The 24084-nt window shown below is 32.9% G+C and overlaps 1 protein-coding gene across 2 annotated transcripts in view; it reads left to right on the top strand.

Moving 5' to 3' along the window:
* LOC149475005 (cytotoxic granule associated RNA binding protein TIA1) overlaps window positions 1–22672 on the top strand; it is a 116743-nt gene extending 94071 nt beyond the window's left edge. For both annotated transcript variants that reach the window (XM_089713902.1, XM_089713901.1), the window contains 8 exons: window positions 5003–5090; window positions 8381–8456; window positions 9848–9950; window positions 12546–12726; window positions 13423–13552; window positions 16746–16918; window positions 20790–20931; window positions 22327–22672. In XM_089713902.1, the coding sequence (XP_089570028.1) occupies window positions 5003–5090; window positions 8381–8456; window positions 9848–9950; window positions 12546–12726; window positions 13423–13552; window positions 16746–16918; window positions 20790–20931; window positions 22327–22368 (935 nt within the window). In that variant the 3' untranslated portion in view covers window positions 22369–22672. The remainder of the gene's footprint in view (window positions 1–5002; window positions 5091–8380; window positions 8457–9847; window positions 9951–12545; window positions 12727–13422; window positions 13553–16745; window positions 16919–20789; window positions 20932–22326) is intronic.
* The last annotated feature ends 1412 nt before the right edge of the window (window positions 22673–24084 follow it).

The raw sequence follows: 24084 nt of genomic DNA, 5'->3' as shown, positions 1-24084 counted from the left end.
GTTTAGTTCATCCTGTAAACTTTTAAGATATTTTTCCTGAGCTGGCGTTTGATCACTAAAAGCTTTAATACTGTTGGGTAATTTATTTTTGTTACGTAGGATTATTTTAGCAGATTCAATTGTGTCATAGCAAACCTTTATTCTACGATTTTTCCCCGGTGAATACTTGCCAATTCTATATAAAAATAAAGCTAAATTTATGCAATCTAAAACTTTATAGTTACTAGGTGTTCGCCCCGGCTCTGCAAGTGTCGTATCTTTTTCTCCCAATTTTTATTAGTAACCAGCTGTATCGGCAAACGTTGTTCTGCCTTAGTCTTATCACTTAGGGGTATACCTGTGCAGACGAATCAAACTAACCAAAAATCATCAAAATCTATTCAGCCGTTCTTGAGTTATAACACGATTTTCTTTTACATCCTACTAATGTAATTGTTAATTTAATTATAAATAATATTATGTGCCCTATTTATATAAATATACACGCTCCAGTCTCCGGATTTACTTGCAGCTTATCGGATAAACAGTCTGTATGCTAATCCAGACTATATAATCTATCTCTGTGACAAATTTCATACAGATACGATCAGCTGTTTATGCGTAACGACGCGTCTATTGATCCACACATATATCACTTACATAGTATAAAACAAAGTCACTTTCTCTGTCCCTATACCCCTTTGTATGCTTAAATCGTTAAAACTACGCAACGGATTTTGATGCGGTTTTTTTAATAGATAGAGTGATTCAAGAGGAAGGTTTAAGTATTAGGTTTTAGACAAAGCGGACGTAGCCGAAGATTGTATATTAAAAAAAACCGTTTCAAAATCTGTTTTAAAGATTTAAGAATAACAGACGGACAGATAGCGACAGCGATTTTTTGTTATGATATATTATAGTGATTAGTAGGATATGTGAAATAGAAATGCGATAGTATAGCCCATTTATCGAGGAAGGCTATAGGCTATATATCATCTCGCTAAGACCAACAGGAGCTGAGCAATGCGGGTAAAACCGCGGAGCACAGCAAGTAATGAATAAAATCAGAAATGTGATACTTATATCTCTAACATAATCTGATATAAAACTTATTTCCCTATTTTATCAGAATCTAAAGCAAAGCAAACAAGTAAGAAATAAGAAAAAATGCATTATGCAATACAGATAAAAAATAAACTCAATATGAATTGATGCAACTCTATAATGACATGAATTAAACCCTCCATATTGGATAGAGATGCAAATACGATTTATCCGCGGGTGCGAGTGAGACAGACGTCCTAACTACTATTGATTACTTTTAATGAGGCTAGGGCTGTCGCTTGTTATTTTTGCACCGACTGCGAAAAAAGGGTATGGTTTTTAAGTATATATGTACTAGGTTTCCGCTTTTGCGCTGTGAAGATAGTTTAAAATAATATATTCATTAAATACTCGTATAATATTATATACTAGCTTTAGGCTGCGGCATCACGCGTGTTGTTTAAGACTTAACAAATTAATTATTTACTAAAACCGTTTTCTTGATACTCACTATTTAGAAAACAGCATCAAAATCGGAGTCGTTTTAAAGATCATATATACATAGGGACAGATAAATTGACAGCGAATAACGATCTTGTTTTACACTATGTAAAGTCGTGTCAGTTATACCACTTATATCTGAAGAACAGCTGAACAGATTTTAATGATGTTTTTATTTATTATTTCCATCCGCTTGAATTATAACCTCCAAAAAGACTGTATTTGTAACTGACACTTCAAAAACGGCAGGCCGATTTTTATGTAACTTTTTATGTATTCGGTAGGACTGTGAATAGGTCGTAATCTATTTTAATATCCCTGAGTGGAGAGTGTCCTCGCGTTTCCCGGGTCAGCTAGTTATTTCCCGGGGTCATCTTGTGTATGTATGTAGGTACGTACGTATGTATATTTCGCACATTTAAGAGAGTAAAGGGATTGATGAATTTTAATTCAAGTCAGATTCATTTTAGTTGTTAAATGAGTGTGTTTTTTTTTTCATTTTTAAAGCTATTTTTTGGATATCCTACATAATATTATAAATGCGAAAGTTTGTGAGGATGTGTATGTGTGTGTTTGTTACTCTTTCACGCAAATACTACTGAACCGATTACAATAAAATTTAGCACACATATAGAGGGTAACTTGTATTAAAACATAGCATAGGTTTTATCCCGGAAATCCCACGGGAACGGGAACTATGTGGGTTTTCCTTTGAAAACGCGGGCGAAGCCGCGGGCGGAAATCTAGTTAGTACAAATATATAAAAAATACTTACAAATTTCTATGGTTCATACAGTGTACAAATTTCTATGGGCCCTGGAGGGAAAGTAGGTACTTGAAATATTGGAAATAGCAAATTTTACTGAAAGGAAACATTCCTTTAGTATTAAAAAGAAAAATAAATGCTTTCAAAGATTTTTGAAAATTCACTCGCTTCGACCGGGAATCGAACTATTAAGATAATAAGAAGAAAAGGTATAAAAAAAATCGTTATTTCATTCTTTTAAATCGACACGAATAAAGTTAATTAATAAATAATTTCCACGCTGTATATTAAGAATCAATGAACGTGCATCGTTATTTTATGATATTCGTGTGCTTTTAATGGTCGATTTTTATAATTCAGACATTTTTTTTACGATTATTATTATCTTTATAAAACGTTTTAAGCAAAACGAATTACATGAAAGCAAAACCAAGGATAAAGTTGTAGTTTTCAAACAAATATAACATAAACAAGTGAAATAACGTAATTTAACTAAATAAAGTTTTATAATAAACTAGTGGTCCACCCCGGCTTCGCCCGTGGTACATATTTCGCAATAAAAGGTAGCCTATGTCCTTTCTCGGGTATCAAAATATCTCCATACCAAATTTCATGCAAATTGGTTCAGTAGTTTAAGCGTGATTGAGTAACAGACAGACAGACAGAGTTACTTTCGCATTTATAATATTAGTATGGATAAATATCTAATTACATTTAAACCCATTGTTACCAAACAAAACACAACAACTCTAATAAACAGTTAAAAACCTAAAACTTTATACAAAATTCAGTGTGACCGTCCTGTCAAGTGCACTTGAAAATTTTTCGCGTTTGGCAACCCTAGCTTAAGTACGTAGTACGGCTATATAGGTATAGATAGCGAATTTGTATTCATTCGTATTTATTATGTACACTATACTGTACAGACAGCATAATTCATGTTTGGTTATATTTAGTTGAATAGTTTGTTCGTTAATCTCGGACAAGAAAAAATCGTTCAGAAATATGTTTCGTCGTTTTTGGCTTAGATGTAATCATTGTGAATTTGAATTTTGTTTTGGATGTTTCGAAAAATGTACATTGCTTTAAGGTTAAGAAATATATTGTTTTTCATCACTAAATAGTATAAAAGTCTTTCTGTCTGTCCCTATGTTTCCAAATGTATGAATTATTACATTTTTATGCAAATAGCAGATTGCTATGAAAAAGGTGCAGAGATAGATAATTATTTTGATAACACATAGCTAACTTTTAAGTCGTATATAACGATTGACGCCGCGGGTTCTAGCTAGTAATCTTCTTGTCTTCTTCTCTGTATATTTATATAAAATCTCGTGTCACAATATTAGTTACCATACTCCTCCGAAACGGCTGGACCGATTCTCAAGAATAAGGTAGGTAAATAAGTTTGTAGGTCTATCGGGTAGGTCTGAGAATCGGGCAACATCTATTTTTCTTTCTCTAAGTAATAAGTGTAAGGCAGAACATTTGCCGGGACAGCTACTACATATTAAAAAAAATTGGTTGTCTGTAAAGTCGGTTTACTGACGATAGTTGAACGTGACAACGTCCGATTTTGCTTCTTTGTCGCTCGTTCCGCGCTCTCGCTTGCACTTCAAGCCTTACATGGAACGCCTCAGAGCGAGGTAACGCCGCATGAGTCATGTTTTTTCGTGCGTGCAGCCGGCTCAATCGTTAATAAGACGTTGTCACGTCAAAAAAACGAAGTTTGATTACTACGTAATCTATAGCTAGACTAACGCAGACTTGTATTATCATACTGTCTCGCTGTAGACTAGGTAAATAAATCTAATGTACACTAGAATGACCTATATATTCGTCTAGACAAAAGACGTGATGGCTTCTCAGCATGTGGTTGTCTCAGCTAGGATTGAATTAAAATATATACGTCTAGCGGTCCGCCCCGGCTTCGCCCGTGGTACATATTTCGCAATAAAAGGTAGCCTATGTTCTTTCTCAGGGTCTAAAGATTATCTGTGCCAAATTTCATCAAAATCGGTCCAGTAGTTTATGCGTGAAAACCATACATACATACAAACCTTTCCTCTTTATAATATTATATATATACGATGTATTTTATTCCGTCATGTTTAGACTAAAATCATGATACTAGTTTGAGTACTATTTTACCTATTCCTTTGTTTAAAGGTTAGAATATAATATAATTTTAAATGGCTATAATATTATGTTGGTACTAGCTCTTCGTCCGCGTTGTTAAGTACAAATTATATTCCTTGACAACCATTCTATTAATTGGTGAAAACATAATGAAAATAGGTGCAGTAGTTTTTGAGTTTATCGCGAACATACACAGAGACACAGGCGCGGCCAAGGACTATTTATTACGCTTCGATGTTGCTCGCTAATCAATTGCTGTTATTTGATTTTGAATATTATTTTAATGAGCACAATGTCGATAATAGCTTGACAATGAAAAATACGCTGAGTTGCGCTCCGCCATTATATTGTCTGGCCCTAACACGACTTTCTTTTAATTATATCTATAGGTGTGTTTTATGTATTGAAAGAGCAACTATGGAGTTTCTTGCCGGTTCTTCTCCATAGATACTGCTTTCCGAATCGGTGGTAAATGTTAAAAATATGTTATGATGATTCGAAAGTGAAGTCTATTTGAATAAATAAATGTTTGAGTTTATTTTATGTATTTACGATGATGATATCTTGTTTCAGAACACTATCACATCTTCGTTGGTGATCTCAGTCCCGAGATCGAGACGCAGAGTCTTCGGGACGCGTTCGCACCTTTTGGCGAGATTTCGTGAGTATTCTTTGTTATTAATATGTTATAATATTATAGCTACTCAATTTAATATTATGATTAACATATTTTAGGCAGAATTCGAAAAAAATAGGGAATTCTATTTATCATCATCACTACATAGTATAAAACAAAGTCGCTTTCTCTGTCCCTATTTCCCTATGTCCCTTTGTATGCTTAAATCTTTAAAACTACTCAACGGATTTTGATGCGGTTTTTTTAATAGATAGAGTGATTCAAGAGGAAGGTTTTAGTATATAATTTATTAGGTTTTAGACAAAGCGGGCGAAGCCGCGGGCGGTAAGCTAGTAATAAATAAATTATATTCTTCGCTTGCGCTTGCATTTATTACGTAGACACAAAGAAAATAGAAAAGACAATTATTATATTCCCCCCTCTTTCGTTCTCTCTTCATAGAAACATAACAACAGACTTGCAATTTATTGATTAAACATACATATTCCTTAGATAGATAAAGATAAAAAACGCGCATATATATCTACATATAAATGAATCTTTTTTCATGATAAACTATTTATTATATGAAAGAAAATCTAAAAGATATTTTGGCGCCAAGCCATGTGTGTGTACACTTGAAGCGATTTAATCCGCTTATGAAAACTACATTGTGGAAAATCCACAGACAAGAACAGCTGTTATATTTCATACAATTAGGGCTTGATTTTCGAAAAAAATGTGTTTGATGTTGAGCATTCAATTCGAACCAGCAGTTCTTGAGATCTCATTCAAACAAACTAACAAACACTTTTTCTTTAAGAGAAAGATATCATCACTTATCTACAACTATCTCTATGTAAAATTACATCAAAATCGACGTCGACATTTTACATATTTATCAAAGAAAGAAAGATTGTTGACGTATCCATGCAAAAATACAGATTCAATCAAAACAATATAAACAGTTCAACATATAACCATCTCGCTCACACGGCACTATCTCGTTCACACTCATAGCGGGTTAATGGGGCTATGAAATTTTACGATTCTTGAAGAAACTGATAACTTGATAAGGGTCCAATGGTATTTCCCTGTTTTAATATTTTATATTGATTTATGTGTCTATTGATCTTTTATTGCTAACTTGACTCCATTTTTATGTAATCATCCGCTATTTCACGCTTCTTCAAGTTAAACTAATAGTCTACTTGATAAGTTGAAAATGGCGTAAACTAGAGATAAGGCTCTTAAAAATACGTGCGATAGCTCATTTGATTCGGAATGACGTCTAGAAAAATGTATCGGAAATGTTTATTAGCACACAAAAAATTGCAAAAGTTATAGGCAAATTAAGTTTCAAAAAAGTAGGTATTTCGTTTATTGTTAATAACTCCGAAATTATTAACATTTCAGAAATTTTGAAAAAAGATTCTTAAAGAGGAGGAAATTTCCAACGAAAATTTCCCGACTCCCGGAATTCTATCTCCATTATTTATAATTTTAATTTAACGCTGAAAATAGCCCTCCGCGCGGCATTTTTAGTTAGCGCGCGCGGCTTCAAAACCGAGCACGTCACACTAATTATTTTTTTTAAGGTATTAAATATTAATTTAAAAATTTAAAAAAATTATGGTGTATTCCGAACACTTCAAAGAATTTGCTCCCGTTGGAAATTTTACTTAAAGTTAATTTTTCAACAAATTAGACAAATGTTAACTAACGAAATTTTTTTGAACTTCCTTCCTTATTGCACATTAAAAAAAATGTTTAAATAATTGTCGGTAAAATTTTTCACTTCGTGGAGCCCTTCATATAAATATCCTTAACAAGATCGTGCCATAAAAGTTTAAAAAATTTTATTACTTTGTTTATAATAATTTTTTCAAGTTAAGTAATTTGAACAAAAAACTAGAAATTTCTAGTTTTTTGTTAACTTGAAAAAATTATTATAAACAAAGTATTAACATTTTTTAAACTTTTATGGCGCGATCTTGTTAAGGATATTTATATGAAGGGCTCCACGAAGTGAAAAATTTTACCGACAATTATTTTAACATTTTTTTTAATGTGCAATAAGGACGGAAGTTCAAAAAAATTTCGTTAGTTAACATTTGTCTAATTTGTTGAAAAATTAGCTTTAAGTAAAATTTCCAACGGGAGCAAATTCTTTGAAGTGTTCGGAATACACCATAATTTTTTTTAAATTTTTAAATTAATATTTAATACCTTAAAAAAATAATTAGTGTGACGTGCTCGGTTTTGAAGCCGCGCGCGCTAACTAAAAATGCCGCGCGGAGGGCTATTTTCAGCGTTAAATTAAAATTATAAATAATGGAGATAGAATTCCGGGAGTCGGGAGATTTTCGTTGGAAATTTCCTCCTCTTTAAGAATCTTTTTTCAAAATTTCTGAAATGTTAATAATTTCGGAGTTATTAACAATAAACGAAATACCTACTTTTTTGAAACTTAATTTGCCTATAACTTTTGCAATTTTTTGTGTGCTAATAAACATTTCCGATACATTTTTCTAGACGTCATTCCGAATCAAATGAGCTATCGCACGTATTTTTAAGAGCCTTATCTCTAGTTTACGCCATTTTCAACTTATCAAGTAGACTATAATATATTTTTGTCCTTAAATATACAAAACTTACGTATTTTAAGTCTATTCAAAATTTATTTACAAGTAGGTACATATATATAGCTTTTATTTACAAGTAGGTACATATATAGCTTTTATTTACAAGTAGGTACATATATAGCTATGTTAATTAAATGCTTGTATCACATTGTAACGAACAGTATCCTATTTGATTGATTCATTTTGTTTTAAAACTTTCTATAGGTATTAGGCTAAATATTAGCTGTACACTATAATATGCTACTTTGACCGCCTCCTTGGTACCTAGCGTGGTTGGCGCGTAAGCGTAGCACCGAGGGGTCCTGGGTTCGATTCCCGGTGGATACGGAGAAAAAAAAATGTCTTGGTCTGGTAGGACACAGAAAGCTGATCACCTACTTGTCCCTGAAGAAAATCGATCAGTGAAGCATATTGCATCTGCCCCTTACCCCACTTGGGGACATGGGACTTCTCTTTTATATGCTACTAGAAATAACAAATTTTCCCGGATATCTATCGCTGTAATATAATATTATAAATGATAAGATTTTTGTTTATCTAAAATTGTATCTACGTATTACCTGTTAAGTATTCCTGAGTGACAGAATCCTGATTTTTTATTTTAAACGAATTTTTTTTATAAATAATTTAATTTAATACATAATTTAATAAAAAATATGTGCTGATAATGATGATAATTTATTTTTACAGGGACTGCCGAGTAGTGAGAGATCCGCAAACGTTAAAATCAAAGGGATATGGCTTCGTTTCGTTTTTGAAGAAATCAGTAAGTAAATAATGTTAAATGGGCTAAAACAAAGTCAGAGCAAATAAATGTAAGCTTGTATGTAAAACAAAATCTACTGTATGTTCTGTACCTACTATTTTCATTTCAATTTCAAGCGCAAGAGCAAGAGCTAGAGACTTCAGCTAAAAAATAATAATAATAAAATTTGGCTACGTCACGGTAGGTACGACAAATGAAACGAATAATCCTTATGCACGATTTCTTCTGTTCTTAAAAATATTGAATAATTATATAATAATTTCATTCTAAGAATAGAATACAAAAACAGCCATTCGTTCTATATATAATTTACGTGCTCGGGACTCACTAAGAGATCTCTTTAAGAATACTGGTATCCTTACTGTACCATCACAGTATATATTTAATAATATTTTGCATGTACACAAAAACGCCGACTTACACACAAGAGTAGGAGATAGACACTGTTATGGCACAAGGAACAGAAATAGAATTGAAATGCCATTTTTCCGATTAGCTAAAGTTAAAAATTCATTTATGGGTCAAGGTATACGCTTTTACAATAGAATTCCTCATAATATTAAAGAGTTTAGTAGTTCTAAATTTAAAACTTATATAAAAAATGTACTAGTTCAGAGAGCGTACTACAGTATTCAGGAATATATGGACGATAAAAACCCATGGAGGGTTGTCGCGAAAAAACCACAGGACAGTTCTTTGGCATGTTATTATAATATATTATAATGTTATATATATTTTGTAAAATTGTAAAACTGACATGATTTAAAAGAGCAACTATGGAGTTTCTTGCCGGTTCTTCTCCGTAGATACTGCTTTCCGAATCGGTGGTAAATTTTAAAATATGTAATGACGTTTCAAAAGTGCTTCTATAAGAAGTCTAATTGAATAAATAAATGTTTGAGTTTGAGTTTGAACATTTATATACAAAAATTGCTGTGTTATACCAAACGCAGTAAATGGCACTGGAGAACAATTTTTTTTTTTTTTAATAAGTATAACATAGGTAAAATCTATCTTTATTCAATAATCTTTAATAATATATTTATAATTATCACTTCAAGGAACAGCTTATTGATACAGCATAAATAGACCGGGAGATATTGACACAAAATTTTGAGTCATTTGTACCAGGATGGTTTTTCTACAGGGTTCTTAGTACGCAATGGCAAAAAGAAAAATGATGGTGTGAATGCTGGTACCGGCGGCTTAGTCGCGTGGGCGTTAGTCGAACTCGTCGGAAAAATAGCGAAGAGCTCTGTAGAACCGCCATCCTGTTACAAATGACTCGAAATTTTGTGTCAGTATCTCCCGGTCTAAAATGTTAAAGAAAAGGCTGCGATATAAATATTAAAACGAATAATTGTTCATTTGAAAAACCATTTTATCAACAGGAGGCTGAATCAGCTATAACTGCTATGAATGGCCAATGGCTTGGTTCCCGATCGATCCGGACCAACTGGGCTACCAGGAAACCTCCAGCACCTAAAAATGAACGTAAGTCACTTACACAATTTTGGATTTAATTCAAAATTTGTACAATTATTATAATATAATATAATTGACGATACAATAATTTGTTTTCTTTCTTATATCTTATTAAAGAGTGGGCTTTTTAATTTTTTTTTTATAATTTTTATTTCGCTAAAGCGTTTTCGGTCTTTGAGTGTAAAATAATATGTAAAACATTTCTCATTTATAATTACTTATTAATTAAAGTAAATAAGTGATAGATTTGTAACTTAAGCTAAGTAAGGGAACTTAGTTCGTATAAATATGAAATACATGGATTAAATATTCTCAAAGGAAGATAAAACGGAATCGAAAATTAGGCAAATAAGCTTGTATTATTCAGAAAATTAGCTTTTTAGTAAATATAAATATTGAGTTTTCTAAAAACGTAATTAATATTTTAATTTGCTCTCATCTCATTACGTTATATTATTAACTAGCTGTGCCCCGCGGTTTTACCCGCATTTCTCCGCTGCTATTGGTTTTGGCGTGATGAATGATGATATTATAAACTATTTTGATTAGAAATATTTTTCTAACACTTCTCATAGGCGAACTATCTCTTCTCTATAATTATATATAAAATTCTCGTCACAATGTTAGTTACCATACTCCTCAGAAACGGCTGGACCGATTTTCATCCAATTCTGTGTGCATAACGGATAGCTCTGATCGTACAACATCTATTTTTCATACCCCTAAGTGAAAATAACGAGACAAAATGTAACTTTAATACTTATAAAAGGAAACAATTTGAAAACAACATAATGTTATAAGCCCCGTGCCCCACGAGGGGGTATAATGACAATACAGAAGCAACTCTGAGCGTCTTAAGATAAGCCCAGTGTGTAATCATGTACCTCCCTAGTTTTGAATTTTTGGAACTGTATGGAGATGTTAAAACCGTTGAATATGAGTATAGGATAAAGTGGATGGTATTATTTAAAATGTTTTGATGTAAGCTGTCATAATATTCAAGTATATAAATTATTAACAAAGAAAACGCGTTTCAGCTGCTTAAAATATGAAAGTAACATTGCCCAATAAATTTACTCAAAAGGAATCTAGTTATACGCATTTTGTATAAAAGATACTTGCGTAGAAATTATAACAGCTAAAAATGTATATCTATTAACACTTTTATAATAATCAAAAGATGAAATATTATTCCTCTTCAAAGTTACTAATAAAACTATTCACATGTTATTTCGTTTAATTCCATTTCGCATTAATTATAAAAACAACTCAATATCATTACAAACTACGACCACTGCAATCTATAAATTATTCACACGGGGCGGTAATAACAGCTCCTAATTCCGTCCAATTTCCGGTACGCGCGTAATCTTCCTGTTCACTTCCGGTCCGTTACAAAACGTTTCGTTACTCCAATTTTAGCAGTATATATCTGCAAATCAGATGTTTTTATTAGAAAGAAGGGTAAAAATGACAGATTTTAGAACTGAATTTAAACACGATTTATTAAACCTGTATTTTAATGAAAGCTCTAAATTATCATGAAGATATTCAATATTTTGTTTACATACGATAAGTTGATATGTAGATAAATTATGTCCAGGTTTAAAGAAAGCGTTTTGCGTGGTTATATGTATGTTACTTTTTTGCTGGCCCAGACAAATGGTAGACGCTTTTTTCAATTTAAGTTCCATAACACAAGCGAAAGATGGGATCAGATCGTGCCGTGTATGAAAATTGTCCTGAAATATTTATTTATTACTTTACGACTTATCATTACGGATAACAATTACATTTCATTTGTAAAAACTGCCAACGATGTCGATGGAAATGACTGTGACGTTTGATTAAATAGACTCAATATTAGAATATTCTATGCTACTATCGTTTGTGCTATTTGTCTTGGACTGTCAATTTAATAAACTTTATAAGCCTGATTCAAAATAACCTCTGCAAGTCATCCTAACATAAAGATTAGGACTGCCAATTCAAAGAAGTTTATAAGCTGCTAGCTGTGCTCCGCGGTTTTACCCGCAGTGCTCCGCTCCTGTTGGTCTTAGTGTAATAATATATAGCCTATAGCCTTCCTCGATAAATAGGCTATCTAACACTGAAAGCATTTTTCAAATCAGACCAGAAGTTCTTGAGATTAGCGTGTTCAAACAAACAAACTATTCAGCTTTATCTTATCTTAATCTTATCTTATCTTAATCTTAATATATATAAATCTCGTGTCACAATGTTTGTCCTCAATGGACTTAGAACCACTTAACCGATTATAATAAAATTCGCACAACATGTGCAGTTCTATCCAACTTGAGAGATAGGATAGTTTAAACATGTAGGTACCACGGGCGAAGCCGGGGCGGACCACTAGTATAATATATAAATCTCTTGTCACAATGTTTGTCCTCAATGGACTCCTAAACCACTTAACCGATTATAATAAAATTCGCACACCATGTGCAATTCGATCCAACTTGAGAGATAGGATAGTTTAAACATGTAGGTACCACGGGCGAAGCCGGGGCGGACCACTAGTAATATTAGTATAGATTTAGCTACAACACATCCTAACAAAGATTCACATTTATAATTCTACAGTCAACTCCAAGCCCCTAACCTTCGACGAAGTATACAACCAGAGTTCCCCAACCAACTGCACGGTGTACTGCGGCGGTCTGACCACCGGGCTGTCTGAGGAACTGGTGCAGAAGACCTTCCAGCCGTTCGGCACTATCCAGGAGATACGGGTCTTCAAGGATAAGGGATATGCTTTTATCAGGTAATTATCAGACAGATATAGTAATACACATACAAACAGATATAAGGGATATGCTTTTATCAGGTAATTATCAGACAGATATAGTAATACACATACAAACAGATATAAGAGATATGCTTTTATCAGGTAATTATCAGACAGATGTAGTAATACACATACAAACAGATAGTATAAGGGATATGCTTTTATCAGGTAATTAGATGAGACAGATTAAGACATACATGTAGATGTGGATAGTGAAATAGATTTAATTTAAACAAATTCGAAAACATGGATACAGTCAATCAGTTACGGAAATATATAATTATATGCACACACTGATACTGACAATTATTACTTAGTTTTGTACGTAATCAAAAAAGTCAATATCAATAATAATCAGAATAAAAACAGACAGAAACACGAATAAGAGAAAAATACATAATACTGATTACAGAATATGCAAAGATGATCACATAAACACAGTTTCAAAAGCAGCATCAGTAAAATTCCGACCATAACTCTCCTTTAAGAATGAACATATACAAAATTATTTCTAAACAAACATCAATAATTTGTATTGCCTATGTTCTAATATCTATTATAGATTCATGTTATTTTGAAAATGTGAAAGTAACTTATTAAATACCTACAGTTCGTATACGATCCTGTATTATCAAAAACGTCAGAAATTTAATAAACAACTTAACATTTCAGGTTCTCTACAAAGGAAAGCGCCACCCACGCTATAGTGGCTGTCCACAACACAGACATAAATGGTCAACCAGTTAAATGTTCTTGGGGGAAGGAATCTGGAGACCCTAATAACGCGCAGGCACAAGGACAGGTGTGTATTAAAGATTAGAATAGTATTTATTTACAGAAAAAGATCGTGTGTGCCGAGCACACGTGTCAGAAGTGAAACTTCTTTGGCAAGATTCAAAAATAACAAAATCGTTGCCTTACTCCATGACATGACGGTATTGCCATGACGTGACCTAGACAATTTACTCAACTCGCATTAAGAAGTTTCGCTTCAAAATAAAGAAAAATACAGATATTATAAATTTCAATAATGACTAATAATTTCTAGGATTCGACTATTATTTAATGGCAGTAGAAATATATATAGGGAAGAAAAATATCACTATCACTACATAGTATAAAACAAAGTCGCTTTCTCTGTCCCTATTTCCCTATGTCCCTTTGTATGCTTTAATCTTTAAAACTACGCAACGGATTTTGATGCGGTTTTTTTTAATAGATAGAGTGATTCAAGAGGAAGGTTTTAGTATATAATTTATTAGGTTTTAGACAAAGCTGGCGAAGCCGCGGGCGGTAAGCTAGTAAATTATAATATGAAACCTTCCAGGACAAATAACAATAAAACGGTTTGCCGATTTAACTAAATAGTAAATGGAATGGTGAATTTGTATGTTAGTGACATGTCTATCTACTAGCGGTCCGCCCCGGCTTCGCCCGTGGTACATATGAAAAATAGATGTTGGCCGATTCTCAGACTTACCCGATATGCACAGAAAATTTCATGAGAATCGGTCCACCCGTTTCGGAGGAGTATGCAGACTAACATTGTGACACGAGAATTTTATATATATAAAGATAATAATAATAATAATATATAATGTCGTTAACCCACTGAATTGATTATCATAAGTTAGAATTAATCTTATGTCAAATATTTACTCTAGCTTTTAAAAGCATAAAGAAATGTTTCTTATTTCGCGTGTGCAAGTGAAACTATTCCATACTAATATTATAAATGCGAAATCTGTCTGTCTGTCTGTTACTCAATCACGCCTTAACTACTGAACCAATTTGCATGAAATTTGATATAGAGATATTTTGATACCCGAGAAACTACTTTTTATCCCGGGAAATAGGATAGGTTTTATCCCGGGAATCCCACGGGAACGGGAACTATGCGGGTTTTTCTTTGACTGCGCGGGCGAAGCTGCGGGTGGAAAGCTAGTATCAAATAAATTGTTTCATAATATTTATTACAAGAGAAATATTCATAAAGGCCTATTTTAATATTGATCAATCGTAAGACCCATATCAATGTCATACAAAATTGAAGACCGTTGTTTTGGCTATTTCATTATTACTGGAAACGGGCTTAATATAACATGCACAGTTATTTAATAATGTGTATTCAAATAAGTCAATCTAAATACTGATTAAATACTAGCTTTGACCCGTGGTTTTACTCATATTGTTCCACTCCTTTTGGTCTGAACATGATGATGATTTATCCTTCGTCGATAAATGGGCTATCTAACAATGAAAGGGTTTTTAAAATCAGACCCATAGTTGAGATTAGTGGTCGTTTAATAAACTTTATAATATTTATAGATGAATAGCAATTTGTTCTTGTACCTAAATGTAACCAATACATTGTTACCTTCTAGAAAGTAAAATAAAAATGTCTGCATAGTATAGAAAACTGGTAACCTACTTACGATAAAGAAAATCCTTAGAGAAATAGATGATAATAAATATTTGCCCTATTTTCAATGTATGAGGTCATGAGACTACAAGCTTGTATGTTAACATACACGTTAACAAAAACTTAAATAAACATAAGTTAATAATATAAGAATCCATACTAATATTATAAATGCGAAAGTAACTCTGTCTGTCTGTCTGTCTGTTACTCAATCACGCCTTAACTACTGAACCAATTTGCATGAAATTTGGTATAGAGATATTTTGATACCCGAGAAAGGACATAGGCTACTTTTTATCTCGGGAAATAGGATAGGTTTTATCCCGGAAATCCCACGGGAACGGGGACTATGCGGGTTTTTCTTAGACTGCGCGGGCGAAGCTGCGGGTGGAAAGCTAGTATTATAATATATGTTTGATGTTAAAAAAAATATATAAAATAATTATTTCCTTCGTCATGAATTTTCTAGATTATTTTTTTCCCACAGCAAAATTTTACGTAACGATCGATTTTTTCCTATTCAAACTCAAAATTCAAACATTTATTTATTCAACTAGACTTCGTTTAGAAGCACTTTTGAATCCCAAAAATACAGACAAATAATAATTTATCGTTTTACTAACTTGTCGAACGCAGCTTCACCCACTTTATCTAAACCTAATCTTCTTATATATAAAAATGAATCGCAAAATGTGTTGGTAAGCGCATAACTCGAGAACGGCTGAACCGATTTCGATAATTTTTTTTTTATTATATTCGTTGACGTACGAGGATGGTTTTTATGTAGAGAAAACGTAAATAAGTATCACGGGCGAAGCCGGGGCGGACCGCTAGTCTTCTTATATATAAAAATGAATCGCAAAATGTGTTGGTAAGCGCATAACTCGAGAACGGCTGAACCGATTCCGATAATTCTTTTTTTATTATATTCCTTGAAGTACGAGGATGGTTCTTACGTAGAGAAAACGTAAATATGTACCACGGGAGAAGCCGGGGCGGACCGCTAGTCTTCTTATATATAAAAATGAATCGCAAAATGTGTTGGTAAGCGCATAACTCGATAACGGCTGAACCGATTCCGATAATTCTTTTTTTATTATATTCCTTGAAGTACGAGGATGGTTCTTACGTAGAGAAAACGTAAATATGTACCACGGGCGAAGCCGTATTAGTTATATTTAGTATCCTATGTCCTTCTGCTGGCTCTAAACTACCTCCCTGTCAATTTTCAGCTAAATCGGTTCAGCCGTTCTTGAGTTATAAGTGGAGTAACTAACATGGCTTTTTTTTTATATATATTATAGACTAGCTTTCCGCCTGCGGCTTCGCCCGCGTTTTCAAAAAAAAACCCGCATAGTTCCCGTTCCCGTGGGATTTCCGGGATAAAACCTAGCCTATGTCACTCAGAAATGATGTAGCTTTCCAACAGTGAAAGAATTTTTCAAATCTGCCAAGTAGTTTCGGAGCCTATTCAATTCATACAAACAAACAAACAAACAAAAAATCAAACCTTTCCTCTTTATAATATTTGTATAGATGTAGTGATAATATAATATAATATTTCTCCTTTCAGCTGGGCGGTACAGCCTACTCCCCATTCGGGGCCGCCTACACCGGCGGAGTGCCGCCCGCCTCCTACTGGTACAACACTTACCCGCAGCAACTGGGCGGCTTCTTGCAGGGCATGCAAGGGGTTCAGGGGTACTCGTATGGACAGTTTGCTGGCTATCAGCAGCAGTATATGGGGTGAGTGTTTGAAGTTAAAATGAAATAAAAAAACTACGACATTGGGGCCTTCAAGAAAAGAGCTTATTTGTCCATAAAAGGCCGGCAAAGCACCTGTAACACTTCTAGTGTTACAAGTGTTTATGGGCGGTGGTGACCACTTAACATCAGGTGGCCCACCTGCTCCTTTGCTTGCTCTGACATTAAAAAAATAAAAAATATGCGGTTCGATTCCACATTCTTTATCCGAACCGCAAGGGACTGGAACATGCTTCCTGAATCTGTGTTCCCCGACGAGTACAATATGGGGGTCTTCAAGCGTAGAGTGAACAAGTACCTTCTAGGGAAGCGCGTACCATCTTAGACCACATCTCAGCTTAACATCAGGCGAGATTGTGGTCAAGCTCTTCCCTATCGACAATAAAAAAAATGAAATTTTCATTTGTCCAAGAAGTTGGTAAACCATTCATTAATACTTAAGGGCTTGGTCTAGTAGTGCAAACAAATGCATCCTGTCATCCTATATGTAAATAATACAAATGTACTAAGGGAAAGTTGCTCCACTTAATTTTTAAAAATTAAATCATTCGTATGCATAATTTAATATTCGTAATAAGTACCAAAAATGACAATTTGAAACAATTTTCGTGAAAATTACACCGGGTGATTTTTTTTTATCAGTACACAAAATTTGCGAATACTTTCTATTGATATCTTCAACTTCATGTTTATATATCTGATCAACTATTACAAAGAAATTTGGACGAAATATAAAAAAAAAATAAGCTTTCCATACAAAATGCATAACTCTATACATTTTTTTCGACCTAAGTTTCTTAGTGAAAGTTGTTCAGTTTAACTAATAAAACGGATAAACAAATTTTGTATATAATAAAAAAAATGTAATGTTTGTGTTAAAAAATTATAAAATAGAAAAATACGCAAATGAAAACAAAAGATATTTATTTCTGACTAGCTTCCGCCCGCGACTCCGTCCGCGCGGATTTCGGTCTTCGCGTCTTCTACAGATTTATTATATTATGTATAATATATAGATTTATATTGATAAACCTAATAAATCTTTTGCTAGCATTCTGATGCTTTATCGGTTGCACTGGATTTATCTCTTTTTTTTTCAATCGCTTGAATGATATAGGATGGGTCCTTGATGGGCATCGAATGCTGAAGTCTCGAATCAATCAATTCTGACAGTAGGCAATTTATGTAAAATCTTGATAATGGTCCATCATTTTATTTTGCCTAAGAGTTACATAATTTTTTTATATATATTCTATTTTTAACGAATGATTCACTCCAGTCCAAACAGCAAATAAGCAGACTTCTGCTTCTGCAACGTTTAGTTGTCCCTGAATTTGGAAAAAATAGTCATGATTCTTATCTATGACAAAAGTGTTATTTTTTGCATTGTATTTCAAATATTAATTTTTTTATTTTTAACCGCATCTTCCGCATTCATGTCTTTTGCCGGAATTAGACATTTAACTTCTACTAGTCCCATTTTCTCTTTTTGATATGGGAGTGTATAAAGTAAATTTTTTAGATATTTCTCGTTATACTTTTAAAAAGTTATTATTGTCATTTTGCTCATTAGGTAAAGTAATTTCGATATCAGTTTTAAGTTTTTTGATACCTGCAATAATAACGTCATAATCGCCTGCACATACTTAACGATTACACCCTGTATACAATCCACCATCCACATTCATAATGTTTTCCTGTCCTCCTCTCCTTTACGCTGTTCAACTGTATCGGACATTTGAAATGAGTAAATCTGCTACCACTGAAGGATGTTTCATTGTGATCAGCAAATTTTCACCACTGTTGTCGATTATTTGTTTTTCATTTTTAATCAGCAATTGGGAATCATCAGTTTTGTTTTTTGCAGATTGGTGATGTACCCTAACAATACGTCGAAAAGGGAAAGCATCAACGAATTATCGTTTTCGTCCTCTTTTTTTATTCTTCGCGTCTTTGTTACTTGTGTTTGTTTAGTTCTCAACACCCACTGAATTTTCTATGTTATTGTGATCTTCCATTACATCTGAGTTTTGATGATGTGATGATAATCCATTCGTTTTAATATTGGTACTTAGAGTTGGTGGACTAAACTAGAAATGGCGGACTAAATTTGTCAGCGCGTCTGTAAGATCAGAATATAAAACCAACATCCTGTATTTAAGTTACAAAATTAATAATCAAACAACATGCCGCTACGTTGAAAATGAATAGAAGAAAAAATTAAAACACCTCGGCATATAATTTTGGAGTAAACAAATCATTTTCCCCGTATGGGGATTTCCCCGGATGAACTTGGGAAGTTCAAGTTCTCAATACAAGTTTATATTATATTTCGTATTTCTCAAACGAAAAATAAACATTTTTGGAACTTCAAAAAAAATATATTATAAGAAAATTTATGAGCTTACTTTAGTTTTAAAGAAATATACATCCCTTTACTGACACCCCGTAAAATAAAGAAATTGTTGCCAATCACCTTTGCAATCTATTTGGTTTCATTAATTTTATGTTCGAAGATAATTTTTTTTCTTGTAGTTACACGCGTATTTTTTTCGCTTATTTTCCATATCGAAATCAAATGTTTAAAAATAAGAATATTTGCACAAAACTAAGATAAAAATAATCAATTAACAAAAATATTAAATTTAATGAAGTAGAGCAACTTTCACTTCGGTATGAAGGAGAATCGAGCGTAGAGCACACGTCAGAACGCTCCGGCCCAAGGAGCGCGACTAAAGAAATTCGCTAGGATTTTTCCTAATTATTTTAAATATTTTTTTAATATTTAAAGAATTATCAAAATTCAAAAAAAAATTTTTTTAAAGGATTAATACTCATTGGTCTTCAACCAACTCGAATAAATTAATGGAAAAAATAACTTTTAGCAGTATTTATCAATAGATTTTGTAAGGCAAAAAATGGGAAATTTAATGAATTTATAACGTTCTAATTAGGAAAATCATAAGTTTTTCGGCAATTGTATTCAGCAGTTTTTAATAACGACTATATAAGGATAATAATGCGCTGATCAGATTGTGTAAATTGTAATCGGTTGCAACGTAGTGAGTGCACAAACTTAGCTCGAAATGTCTTTGGGGGAAAGAGACTTATCTTGAAGGCCTGATTAAGGTAACTTAGAGTAACTTTATAAATGTGAAAAAATTCACGCGCATTGCGTAAATAGCACTAATTGATAAACAAGAAAAAAAAATTCAGTTTATCATTTCATTAGCCGGGAAAAAATTGTCAAATAACTTGTTGAAAACGCAATTTTGCTAGACTGCAGCCTTAAAGACGTTACGGAGGAATTTGTTTTTACTTACTAAAGTACCCAACTTAAGATACTTGTATGTCTGGTTCTTAATAGCTCTTTAATAGATAAGAAATAGAATTACACAAAGGTATTAATTTAGCTTATTTCTATGGTGGGTATCCATATATGGTGGGTAATTTACAGCATTTGAATTTGATAAAAGTGCTTAATACAAGCAAAGTGCTTAATATAAGGAAGCAAATTACAAAATAAATTGAAAACTTTTTTTGTTTTCCCTTCCCGTCACAACATTCTAACATGATGTGAGCACTGAGCATAGGCAACTTTTTACCTAAGTGAAAAATCTCATTCATACCGAAATTGACTTTCAGCTGAAATACGGCTAGTATACAGTCGAATCCGCGGCCAGAAAGCTATTGTTAATAAATAAATAAATACTTACTTACTCCTGTGGCGCTGAAACCCCGAAGTGGGTCTTGGCCTCCGAGACGAGAACTCACGAGAACTCTCTTCGTATTACGAAACCGAGAACGAGAAATAAAAAAATGCTATAACATAAATCCATACAAATTATTCCAGCATGGGTGGAGTCCAACTGCCCTGGGCTCTGGGCGGGGGTGTGGGCGGTGTGGGCGGTGTTGGCGGTGTGGGCGGCGTCGCTGCGATGTCCCAACCGCCGCAGGTGCTGCACTACCCGGTGCAGCACTTTCAAGTGCAGCCAGTGAGTTTTCGCTAGATATATTTGTGGAATAGTAATTATTTATAATGTAGTTACTTTTTCGCTAGATTTGTTAGAAAAATAGTCTATGTCAAGATAAAGGTAAAGATTATCGATTGTGATACCATTCCGATTATAAATTCAAAATATTATCATACTTAAATCGAATCAGATTACTTTGTAATTATTATTTACGTATCTGATTCGATTCGAACGAACAAATAACATATGTAATAATAAGACCACATATCTATGCATTGTATGTTAAAACTAAACTAAACTAATATTTTATTATTTATTAGTTTCTATCTGACAATTTGGTTGTCTTTTTGTTTAAATTACATAACATAATAGAAGAGTTTTTCTGCATCGGATATATTTTACAGAGTATTTCTATCGATTATTATAATCTATCGACCCATCATTGAATAATCCTGTGTAGACATCACTAAGTGGGCGGGGCCTGTCCATTAAGTACAATAATAATTATTTGTATGACATTTTAACCTAAACAATACAATCCTTCATAGGCGTGAAGCTGTCAAAAAGCATATAATATAATGGACAGAGTATAGTACAGTTAATTTTGTGTATAATATACCTGTCAAAGTACCTAGAAACTTGTAAAATTAACGTAAATACCATATATCCAGTACTTGATTATGAATGAAACATTTGTGCACCCCTATACCTATATAAAGTACCTACAACTAAGAATTAGTGGCTTAGACTAGTTAATTAATGAATGAATAATAAATATAAATATGCCTAAAAATTGATATTCATTCAAGTAGTATATTGTCATAAGATATTTATAAATTAAACAAGCATTACAATAAAATATTGACCAAATAGTGTCTTAGAGTAGTTCTTCACATTACAAGACTTTACATAGCTTGTCCATTTTTATCAATGAAATAGTCATACAACGAACATATTGTTTCTAACAAGACTCTATTATTTTAACCACTGGATATACTAGCAAAACAAAGTCTGTCGTCTCAAGTAATAAATAACATACCAATAAATCAAATAATTTTTAATATTTTAATATATCAGGACAATTTTCACACACTGCATAATCTGATCCCATACTAAGCTTTCGCTTGTGTTATGGAAACCAGATGGCTGATAAACATACATATATGTGTAATTTTAATTAAATACTTATATAGATAATTAACTCTCAGATACAGAGGAAACATTTATGTTCATCACACAAATATTTGCCCCGGGTGGGAATCGAACCCAGACCAGTGGCTTGGAAGGCAGGGCCACTACCAACCAAGCCAACCGGCCAGTCATTTATCAATCTATTTATTAAGTAATGAAAAATGATATAATCTCCCCTATAACAACAAACACGTTTTCTTCTTTCAAGTGAACATAACCTTCCAGATCGGAGAGGACGAATGGCTCGCGCCGAGTTTGCTCGTGTGAGGCCAACGTGCGCCGCCCGACCCGTGCTGCTGTCAGAAAGATTGGATCTAACGATATACTACCATCAGATCATTGCGTCACTTAATTTCTGTAAATTGATGATTTGTTACTTATTTCTACACACTGTTGATATTGTTTTTGTTTTTTTGTAAAGAAGAGTGGATAGAACTAACTACTTTAATCAGATTATGTTATTTAATTTTAATATGTTGATGATTTTGTTGATTTATTATAATAGATCTCACTTCGTACTTTCACCAGGTTATAATATCACTCATTATTTTTTCGACCCAAATATCGACCAATAGAACAACCTACATGGTATTATACTGATAATTTTTTGAAAATTTTCTCTGGTCGTTGACGTCAAACTGACAGGTTCAATTCAATTGTGAAATTATTGGCCGACATTTGGGACGGAAAAATAATCCCCCGAATACCACACGAGCTTCAAAATTATCTGGCATTTCCCTCAAGGTTCCCTGCAAACAAATAAAGTCGTCAAGTTTTTCAGGAAAAAACACTCGCGCTTCGCGCTCGTGATTTTTTAACCTTGACTAAAAACTTGACTCCTTCATTTGTTTGCAACGAACCTATCGGAAAATACCCGATAATTTTGAAGCTCTTGTGGTATTATAAGTGAATATTCATACATCGACGATGTATCGATAAATTTTCACATTGTATTATTGTAAAGTTTATTTTAAAGAGAAGAGTAGATCTTACTTTTTACTTTTTTTATTTCATTGCGAAGTGAAATTTTTATGATTATTTTGTAAAATAGTTGATTATTATGATGTTATTAAGTTGCTTCATTTAAATGATTATTTATTTTCTATTTAAGATTGTTGTTTTGTGTTTAATCACTTGCTTAAAGAGGAAAGTTGCAATTGCATACTGTATTTACCATATACTTAAGTTCGAACTTAAAGAAAAATATTATTTCACGTTTTTCAGACTAACGCTATTGTCAATGTAAGACATCGATTGATTTTGTTTCTTTGTTGTTAATTTATGTGTTATTGAATATTTTTGTTATGTTTTGCATTTTTTTTTTTGAGAATTTTGTGCTTTTTTTTACATTTTATGTTATTGACGAATTCTAGTCATCTATATGATGTGTTTGAAACATACTGACGGGTTGTAGCGGCGTAATGCGGGCGGATACTGATCTCACGTTCATATTTTCACTAATTCAAACAAATATTGGTTGAATATAAAGCAAATGTGAGTCACTATCAAAATATTTCTATTACTGCTTATGATTGCATGAAAAATGCATTAAGAATATAAAAGAATACTTTTAGAAAATATATAGTTATTACATATAAGATACGCTAAGGATAGGTTAAGGTTATATCAATCACACGCGGGCCAATACGGTTGCGACTCAGCATCTAATGGGAAATCCTTTGTGAGTTTCTGACAGACCTCGATACGGTACCAAAACATCTAAGCACAAGTATATACTAAGATTAGGGGAAAAAATATGTAGATTTTTGGAAAAATGTTTAGTAGAATACCTACATAAAGGTACGCGATATGAGTGAGAAAGAATTTTTTAAGATTTTATATCTGTCGAACGCTAGGAAGGTATATAACGAATTGCATGATCTATACATGTAGGTTTTTTTCTCTGGACGTCAGTTATGCCAAATTCATAAACAATTCAAGTAATATAATAAAAAAAGGTTGTGTATTAATATAAATGGATAC

This window comes from Colias philodice, chromosome 31 (assembly GCF_061535455.1).
Source record: "Colias philodice isolate Cphi_HAF_F1 chromosome 31, ilColPhil1 Martin Lab GWU primary, whole genome shotgun sequence".
Classification (NCBI taxonomy): domain Eukaryota; kingdom Metazoa; phylum Arthropoda; class Insecta; order Lepidoptera; family Pieridae; genus Colias; species Colias philodice.
This window is presented reverse-complemented; position numbering and strand designations above follow the sequence as displayed.